Source organism: Clupea harengus, chromosome 18 (genome assembly GCF_900700415.2).
Source record: "Clupea harengus chromosome 18, Ch_v2.0.2, whole genome shotgun sequence".
Classification (NCBI taxonomy): Eukaryota; Metazoa; Chordata; class Actinopteri; order Clupeiformes; family Clupeidae; genus Clupea; species Clupea harengus.
This window is the reverse complement of record NC_045169.1, coordinates 26373615-26384308: the sequence shown is the minus strand read 5'-3', so window position 1 is coordinate 26384308 and position 10694 is coordinate 26373615. Positions and strand designations below refer to the sequence as shown.

At 41.6% G+C, this 10694-nt stretch overlaps 1 protein-coding gene across 1 annotated transcript; it reads left to right on the top strand.

Annotated features, from left to right (window-relative positions):
• The first annotated feature begins 1630 nt into the window (after positions 1–1630).
• Positions 1631–6559, top strand: LOC116224586 (C-type lectin domain family 6 member A-like). Its single transcript, XM_031584768.1, has 6 exons — positions 1631–1663; positions 2743–2793; positions 3524–3655; positions 3969–3992; positions 6090–6173; positions 6408–6559. Exons 2-6 carry the CDS (start codon positions 2751–2753, stop codon positions 6557–6559), a joined length of 435 nt encoding a protein of 144 aa, XP_031440628.1. The 5' UTR covers positions 1631–1663; positions 2743–2750.
• The last annotated feature ends 4135 nt before the right edge of the window (positions 6560–10694 follow it).

Here is a 10694-nt window from a genome sequence, read left to right as displayed (position 1 = left end):
ATCAGTTATGAGAGTCTCAACAACAGGGGACTCAGACTCGTTAGGCTTTGTGGCAGGAGTTTCACCAGTATGTGAATCAGTTGTGGAGATTGTGGGAGAAAAACCAGGGGAATCAGTCGTATTAGACTTTGATGTGGTAGTCTGGCTCGTGCGCTCCCCAGAGTCTGCTGCTGCCGCCGTCTCTCCCTGCGCAGCGCGTGGCCCAGCCTGACCTGCGTCCCCACTCCTCTCGTTCGTACATTCCTGCCTCTGGTGTCCGACTTTTCCACATCAGAAGCACTTAATAGACACATTTGAAGTAACATACACAAGGTAGCTGAAACCACCAACATTAAAAAACTGATTTTAATATCTAGCTCGCCCCGATTACCGTTGAGTACCATATAGACCTGCCTACGGAAAGACAGTAGATGTTTCAGTTTAGGCGACTTACAGCCCACAGGTATCTTTTTTATCGGGGACACCAGTTTTCCAAAATTAGATAATTCCTTAGCAATCTGCTCATCACTGAGGAAGGGGGGACATTAGAAAGAAGTATCTTTCGCGATGGCATACTAAGGGGAAGTACAGGTATTAGTGAATCCCTAATTACAACGCCATGCTGGATGGCCACGTCGGCTTTTTCAACAGAACTGAAGAAAAGCACAATGGCTTTATTCATCCGTGAACCTGAGAGCACATGCTCATGCCCCACGATTTCACCCACAGCCAAACTACACTCCTCCACTCCGTCTTGGGATTCCACTCTAATTGCGTGAGATCTTGTCAAACAATTAAGAAACTCCATTGCTCACCCACGCGGTCGCCCAGCAAGTGCTGAAGCGCACCCCCGCAAGTATCACAGAGCGCAAACTTTTTAGACAAATAATTATACTATATACAAACAAATAAAGGCAACGCACAGAAGATAAAGTTAGAAACAAATTCTCAGCCACAGGCGGCTGTATCACTTACGCTTCCTCTCGCAGTACACCGCCCACTCACTCGCACATGCGCTCAGAGAGAGAGAGAGAGAGAGAGACAGAGAGACAGACAGAGAGAGAGAGACAGAGACAGAGAGAGAGAGAGAGAGAGAGAGAGAGAGAGCTGCTGATGCACTAACCACATCAGCCACTTCCATGTGTGACACATTTTCTCACCATCTCTCTTGAGTTACACATTTCATGATATAGTTAAGTGAAAACATGCATGGTTTTGGACATAAAAATAAGAAACAACGTCTTTATACGTTATATACTTTATATATCTGTAGTATGTTTTGGATAAAAAGGATCTGTTAAAATAATTCATGTTATACAATAGGTCACACAAGAGTATTAACTGCAGGGCTGCAGAAAGTTTTTCAAAATCAATATATAAACCGCGGATAACAGTTAACTACATTTCTACATGAATTGTCTTTAAGATAGGTGACAACATCCTGGTCCACAGTGCAAAACCTCCTGTGGTTTTAAGGAACTTACAAGAAAAGTGCGTACGTCCTGTGAGGGTATGAGAGAGGACTAGTAGGGGAACTCTCACACACAGATGCAGATAACCCTGTTTGACAGCTGAACTTCCTTAGTTAAAGAGACTGACAGGAGACAGACTTCTGTCTTATAGCTCACAATCAAAATCTACTCGAATCCAATGCCAAAGGACACATCAGAGGACTCTACCACAGGTAACTGAAAAGCGAGTGAGCTTTAACTTTATGTTCATTCAATGGTTTTGAACGGCCCAGTAGATTCAATATTGTTTGTAAACTATACTGAACCTACCTAGAGATGTGGATTACATTTCAGTATATGTGTTGAGCTATGGGCCTACCACTATTGTTTTACATAAGTAGACAAATGCCAAACATGGGCAAAATTCTGGGGCTCTTAAAGTGTCTTTTGGCTTAAGAATAATTTTGAAGAAAGTGGAAAATAAGGATTTCACCTTTAAATATCTCTGTGGGCCTTTGTTTAATCTTACCGAAACTTGCGTGTGTAGTAGGGGCTGTGAGCGCAGTAACTGTGTGAGTCACTATGCAAAAAGCCACATAGATGATCATAGCACAGATAAAAGAAGTTTTCATGAACAAAACAAAACAAAATTTTGACTGAGGGCACACTAAGCTATGGCTTTGTAAAGATGGCCTACAATTACATTTTTGGAAGAGGATGCCAACATTACACCAGTATTCTTCCTGTACATTTTAGCAGAGGAGGTTCCAATGTGTCAATTCATAAATGAATGAACACGGCTCTATGGTGTTGCAAGCCGTTAGAGGCATCTGACTGAGGCACCAAAAACGAAAAGTACTGTTTTGAGGGGCCACCTGGTGGTGGTGCCTTGGGTTAGCCTCGGTCAAGTTGGCAGCTTCAAAAGTCTGTGGTCCCTACATTCATGTGACAACATTTCAGGAGGGTTGAATGAAGGCACACAGATATTTATTTTTTATTTTTTTTTGTCTAAATCACGTTGTAGCCCCCTGACACACCCCAGGATTTTTTTTAAAAGGGTGAAAAAAGAATTTTGCCCATGTTAGGCATGTGTACTTTGAAGAATGTTTGAAAAAAAAGAAAAAGGGTAATGTATCAGCCCTCATGGTAAATGGCCTGAATGTGGCTCTTAAAGAAACCTGTACAGCTATAGAGTTACACTCGAGGCCCATTTTAACAGGTGGACATTGAACTCCATCATTTAGTTATGATCATTTATTTCCAAATTCTATCTCCTACTATTATCTACTCCTCTCTCTGCTGCCCTCTACAGGTACAAACATGTCAGTAAAGATGTCCGGTGAAGATCAGGCAAAAGGAAATGGTTAGTTTCACATTGAATTTTAAATCGATTTGTTGTTTTTTCACCAGTGTCAGGTTTCAAGGCTTCAGGCTGAGAGGCTCAATGGTTAATGGCAGAAACTCTTTAAAGCAACACTATGCAAGAATTTAACACTTTTATTCTTTTCTAAACAACTACCTTAAGTATCATCTTCAAATTAATTTTGAAGGTATATGGTCATGTGAAGGACAGATAGAGACCCCTTTCGTTCTGGCTAGCACTATACAGTTCTATGTAGACCACCCTGTGAAGAAAAAGATACAAACTTTACAGAATGACATCGGCAATTATATCATCAAAAGACACCAGTTAGCATGCTAGCAAGTTTCTATCAATTTCAGCTTTGCTGTTCTCAGTGTTTCCTTGGTTTTTGGACACATTGTAGGCGGTAATCTCACCTGTTTTGGATCAAAACTCCTTAGTGCTGCTTTAATGCCACTTTGAATGGATATCAATTCTAAAAGAATTCTTAGTCCATCCATGAGGATGAAGGGGAACTATTCTACTAGTTTTACCAGCACACCATGGGAATACACCACAAGTGCACAGTGAATATCTAATCCTCTCTAATGCTTGTATATCCATCACAATGAATATAGATAGTGTGAATCAAGTGCAACTGACATAAATAATGTTAATGATTTTTAATACATATGTCTGGCACCACTGGGATAACTGCATACTCATTTAAAAGGTCTTTATTCTTCCCCAGCTCAGAGTTCTGAGGAAGCAACTTGTTGCCAGGTAACCGTGGATGAGGTGGGTCTCCTGAAACTGAAGTTAACCATCCTGGCCGTCCTCTGCGTCATCCTTGGATCTTTTCTTGTGGCTTTTCAAGTGCTATGTGAGTGTGTTTTTAAAAAGTGAGAGCTCAGTAGTGAGTTCATTAGTGTGCTAGCAAGTGAGAAAGACTGTATTTTATAGTCCGTTCTAGGCTGAAAAATCTACAAAATGTGTCAACAATAAATAACTACTACCACCATATACCATGTTAGTATTTCTGTGATATGTAATTCTGAAAATGATAGGATAGCAACATGTATTCGTCTTGTTCTGAAATATTTAAATTAATACATTGAAAAATCAAAACGTAATTCATTATATAGACATAGATTAATGTGATAAATATAACAAAATAACCCTTATTCTATTTACAGATTTTTTGAGGGTGGAGAATGCAGGTGAGTTGCCGTGAGCTGAGAGCATGAGTGAAAGAGTGAGTCATTGTTTGAGAGGATGAAAGACCGCGATATACCAGGACAAAATAAGTCAATCTGACAATGAATGAGTGAAAATGTTTGTGAGTATTTGTTAGTAAATAGTGACTCTCATTTAGAATACTTTTTCTCCCAGAGTAACGACCACAGAAACTCAACAATGTGTTTCATTTACTCTATGTTTGCATGAAAATCATGAAAATCCAGTCCTACGTGGCAAAGACTACATTTCCCATTACACCTGTTTTTCATGGAAAGTAAAGAACATGAGGCAGATCTTCTGTTCTACTTGTATAGTTAAGGACAAATGTCCTATTTGAATTATTATTCAATAGACGTGTTCATCATAGACTCTTAGCTGAAAGGTATATTTACATTTTATATGGATATGGCACCAATTTTTTTTTTTATTACACAAAACATCACAGATAAGTTGGGAATGCTGCAAGAGGAGTGTGATAATGCCACTGCCATGACAAGGACTTTGGAGGCTAACCTTACAGGTAAAAAGACACATATCTGGAGATGTTTCATCAAGATTTAATATGGATAACCAACATGAAGTCAGTCAAATATCAGTACTAGCTCTAACTCTCAACTACCTGTCAACTAACTCTCTACTAACTTGAAGCTAACCCTATTCTACCGATCATTCTATTTTAGCATTACACATATTCACACAGGCCCCTATCCCAACCTCACTACCTGAGCTGCACCCATATTCACACAGGCTCCTATCCCAACCTCACTACCTGAGCGGCACCCATATTCACAGGCCCCTATCCCAACCTCACTACCTGAGCTGCAATCACATTCACTACCCTAGCTGACTATCCTCATTGGCTGCAGCTCTAGCACCTGCAACCGACTCAAAGCTGCTCCAAAACCCCTTTAACACCACACACTCGTCCCCAACACCCCACCATTCCTTACCTCTCCACACTTAACACTAACCCTCCAGCACACACTCGTCCCCAACACCCCACCATTCCTTACCTCTCCACACTTAACATTAACCCTCCACTACACACACTTGTCCCCAACACCCCACCATTCCTTACCTCTCCACACGTTAAGCCACCTCTCAGGTGCACCTCATTAGGTTATCCCACACTCCATTGGCCATGATGTTTTTTCCTCTCTCACAGTCAGGGAGATTGACTAGTTTTCCTTAAAAATAAGGCAAGAAAAACTGTAAGCAAATCATGATAAAATGCTTTAGAAATGCATTATTGTTGCCAACGATATTTTTTCCTCTCTGTCACAATATGACGCTTAGGGCCTCATTTACTAACATTTGCGAGCGTAGCGTGATCAGCGATTTTGCCAAACCGCATACAGAATTCAGTATTTTGCGTAATATTTATCAAACAAGAACCTCGTGGCGTAATCAGCGCCTTGCTCCGCCCTCTAGGGTTAAAACACTGGAGAATGGATGATGAATTAGAATTAGAATAAGAGCTTTTGGTTCACGAGGTTACAGCAAACTTAAACACAGTACAAGTCAGAAATACACTGCCTTCGGAGAAAAATGCTATCTGGCAGACTATTACAAATAAAATCAATGAGTTGTCATCTACGCGGTGGGAGGTGAAGGAAGTGAAAAAAGGATATAAAGAGACGGACCAAAGTAAAAGTGGCATTCAACCGAGCTCAGACCAGGATGACCGGCTCAGGCTACCCACAATCCGAACCATTAACCATCTTAGATGTCGTCCAACAATCTGCCCTTAAGTCCTTAAAAATGACACAATAAAAACTGGAAACAAACCATGAGAAAATGCTTTAGTAATGCATTTTTGTTTACCAAGTCATTAACTCTGATTCAGCTTGACCTACCCAGACCTTGGCTATGTCTGTTTCCATGTTGATAAAAAAAATTAAGAAAATACTTGGCTTCTTTTCTATACAGCAAAGGGAGAAACTGTTCCCAGTGAAACTGACTGGAGAGTTCCCTGTTATTATGATATTTAAAATGTATTTCATGCCCATAGATTCATTTAACTATTCTGGACATCTTTTAATGGCATAGTCTACTGTTGTTTTCCTTTCATTCAACAGAAACTGAAAGGATGTTAATTGAGCAGAAAAACAGAATTGATAATCTCACCAAGGAGAACACAGTGCTGAAGACTGAGCTACAAGGTGAGATTTCCATACATCTGTGGTGGACTGGAGGTTCCTAGACCTTGTCTTCCTTCTGGTGCACAAAAGTACTGAAAAAGCAACAGGTCTGTCCATATCAGGTTTTGACCATGTAACAAGAGGACTACTTACAGATATACTGATAGTAATAGATGTCTTTGTTTCAGTCAAAGTAGCGGTATATACTTACAGTATGTCAACAAATGTTCATTATGAATTTCATTCCTTACAAAGGAGTGAGGAAGTGTGCGGATGACTGGGAGTACTTCAAAGGAGCATTTTACCACTTCTCCACTGATAAGAAGAACTGGACTGAGAGCAGAGATGCCTGTGTGACTATGGGAGGACACCTGGTCATCATAAACAGTCAACAAGAAATGGTATGACATATTAATTCCTTAAATATATTTCATGGTCTACTATCTAACTCTAATGTACTAAACTCTAATCAGTAGTGGCTGGTGAACTCATTTTTGGTGCAGTAGCCCCCTGTCCTATACCTCCAACATATCTGAGAGCAGCAACTGTTTACAAGTGCACACTTGTATATATAAACAGCATTTTTTGCATCATGTGTTAAACACTAGGTTAATTATGCGTGTCTCCGAGGGCCACTTAAGATCATTTCCTTACCTGATATAACATCAGCAACAGCATCCTGTTTTAAAATAGTACATTAATTATATCCAATTTGTAGGAAATTATTCAGAAGTCATTCAGCAATTCCTGCTCTTCCATTGACTGACATGGCTGAGTAAGCAGGTAGCAGAAATCTGTACCAGTAACCAGTCAGATCTGTTCAAAAGCAAATTATGTGTTCTTTACTTACAAGTCTGTAGTCTTCATTCACTAATGTTATTGTCAGGTTGGAATGAAGAGCACAGTCGCAGATGCAGTTCAGGGTTTTAATAGTTCTGAGTAACTTTATGACTTAGAAAAGTGGTCAACAGAGTAATAAGGCAAAGCAGGATTTTAAAGCACGACCACACACTGGATCAAGTCACACGGGTGAAGCAAAGGCAAACTTAAAGTTCTTCAAGACAGTTTGTTCAAGGGTAATCCAAAATCTAGGTCAAGGCACAGTCCAAGGTCAAAGTACACAGAGCAGCCAGCAAAGTCGAGGTATCCAGATAGGGCAAGACAAAGGGAAGTTCAAAGACAAGTGGGGTTCAATACCGTGAATCAAAGAGAGTCCAAGTAAACAGTCCAAAACGTAATCCGAAATCCGAAGTCGAGGCAAGCAGGTAGTGATGTTACAAATGAACACGAGGCTTCAGAGCTTGTGTCGCGAAAATAAAGCACTTCCAGACGGAGCGCGTATCGAGGCTTGTATCGTTTTGCCGAAATGACGTCACTTGTGACGTCTGAAGCCTCATTTGAATCAAGTGCTTCACCAAGTGGTTCGTTCGTTCACTTCTGGCGGGACGCTTCGACTATACGATGTCCAAATTCCCATCTCGTATTCGTAGTTGTTGTTGTCAGTGGTTGGAGTTTCAGCAATAGTTGGAGATTTAGCCGGAGTTGGAGATTTAGATTGTTTGGTGTTGTTAGTAGTATAGATTATTTGAGATAGAATTATGGAGTCAGTTAGGAAGAGAAAGCCCTTGATCCAGTTGCACAAAGCACTTTCGCCCCCTTTTCAGTGCCCTGCACTTTCACTGACCAGTTGGCCAAAAGCACTCTCACTACCGTTGGTTTTACAAAAGTACTGACCTGTATTCCAAAAGCACTTTAACTCTGTTCCAACAACATAGGCTACAGAATAGAGTAAAGATAATTAGCAGGCGTTTTTATCCAAAACATCGCGTTAAAATTTGCTTTGGCTAGACTTCGAAACTGTGTAGTCCGCACTTAGAGATGACGTCGTTAACCGTTGTGCCACCATACAACCCTTTACTCCATAGGTCAGACTATTATCAGAACAAACTACCCTTAGTTTTACAAAAGTACTGACCAGTATTCCAAAAGCACTTTAACTAACCTCTGTTCCAACGGCATACAGAAGAGAGTAAAGATAATTAGCAGGCGTTTATAATCAAACCATCGGACTAAAATTCGCTATGACTGGGAATCAAACCTGAGTGTTCCGCACTTGAGGAGACGTCGCTAACCGTTGTGCCACCATACAATCTATAAATTAGTAAGTCAAACAATTACTAGCAGAAAGAATAGAAAAATAAAGCCTTTATTGTCGTTGTTTTCGCCTACTTGAATTAATGGAGGTACGTTTTCTTCACCATACGTTTGTGTGCATGTTATTTTAGCAGGCCTTGCGCACCACAACAGATTTACACCCCCTACCTCGTCTCGGATTCTGGGCCAGCAACTCCACGAGGTTGCGTGAGAGCAGCCAGCTGCCTCGGGCTCCCTCTCCCTCCCCCTCCCAGTGTGCGGTCCTCGCCGCTGGACGGGGAGTTTTATGCTGGCCCCGCCGCGCCAGTTCCCAGCTGCATCCCCTTCTTCGAGGAGGTGCACGAAGAACTGCAGGCGACATGGGGGACCCCCTACTCGGGCCGAAACCGAGCCTCTCCCGTTGGATAGTAGAGCCTATCGTGTTGTCTTATAAGAGCTTGTCTTTAGATCCCCCGGAGAAGTTGCATGCGCACTCTACGCGGGGGGCCTTGTCTTCCTGGGCCTTGCTAAAGGGCGTCTCAGTGGAAGATATTTGCAAAGCTGCAAGCTGGAGTTCTCGCCACACTTTCATTAGATTCTATATGTTAGATGTGGCTGAACCTAGTTTTCTTCATAGCGTTCTGCGGGCAAGCGATCTCTGAATCCCCTGGCCTGAGAACGATATATATGATAAGTGTGTTCATTAGTGTCTACATGTTATGTTGCACATGAAACATTCCAGGGTGGTTTCCTACAGGCGCAGGATCGCGATCCTTGCCGCCTATGATAAAGGTTAACCTGTTAATATGTTCACCGCCAGCGGCCGTATGAACCTCTATGAGGGAAAAGGCTTCAATAAAGCTGGTGTGTGTGATTGGCTGCCACTGTATTATCACGCGGGAATGTATAAGGTCCCATACTGTTATGTCGCAGTGAACTGCGAAAAGGAACGTCTTGGTTACTAACGTAACCTCGGTTCCTTAAGCAGGAACCAGACATAACAAAGTTGGCGTGTACAGTGTTACCTTGGATTGATTGTCTTGCTCAGTTTTCTTTTCAAGGGAGATCTGTGGGCACGTCGTAAGATAAGGACTCCTGAGGGGCGGGCTCAGGAGCTCGCGCTGACAGATCTCGCGGCCTTCAGGCGTGAATGGATAAATGCTTCGATTTGGGCTCATGACTATTGTCATGTACCATACTGTTATGTCTGGTTCCTGCTTAAGGAACCGAGGTTACGTAAGTAACCGAGACGTTTATGTGACAGCTTTGACCATCACAAGTATTCTGACTGGTCATTTTAGATCTAAATCAAAGAGTCTACAATATGTCATGGAATATGTTAAATCAGAATAATATTTACAAGACATACTGTGCAGTTCTTTACCCACAAGAGTACAGTATAATCTATAATGTGTATCCATGTGTAAATATTTTGTCCAAGTGGTTGCATTGATACTACAGGTCTTCTCAGTGGGAGTTAGGTAGGAGTGTTAGTGGACATGTGATCCACTGTTCTTGTCATCCAGTAGGCGTTTCAATTCCCCGGAAACACTCATAGCCAAATATGCTTTGTCTCTTAACTCATCCTGCAGGTTTTGGAACCTGTCAATGAACTTTACATAACAGTTTAATGATGCTTAGCAGTAGGAGGACATTTGTGAGGATAGCGCCATCTGGATACATGGCCCCAGTTACATTTAGTTATTTGACAGTTGTTCAATCCAGAGATGGCCTAATGTGAGGTACAATGCTAGCAAATATAGCTAAATCAAGGACAGATCATTAGTGCCAAGAGAATAGGTTTCCGTTCCATGTATTCTGACGAATAATGAGGAAGAATGATTTGAGTGCCTGGAAGAACGTTGTAGAAGAGTTGTGTCTTCAGCCACGTTTTGAATGTTTGAATGAGTTTATATAATTTTTTATACTTTCTAACAACAGAATGTAGAAACTGCCGAGTGTGCACATTAAGAAAGAAAACTGTGAAACATAGCAGCTGACCCTGGATGTACCAGTGCACTAACACGCCTTTCCCTCAGGGTGAAACATAGCAGCTGACCCTGGATGTACCAGTGCACCAACACGCCTTTCCCTCAGGGTGAAACATAGCAGCTGACCCTGGATGTACCAGTGCACCAACACTCAACAGTAGGGTACAGTTTACTGCGTTAGTCAGCTCAGCATTGTGCAGTGTCATAAGAGTCTAAATATCCACAACCGCTGTGTGCTGCACAACAAGTAAGTTCCACCCAACTGTGAGAGTCACCACAGATTTCCATATCAACTGTGTAAATAAGCCAATTGGACTAGTGCTCTGCTGCTGTTGTCTGAGTTTGCAGCATTATATGTATGGATACGTATGTAGTATATTGTAGAAGTGGTCTGTTAGTCGGGGATTATGTTTGTACC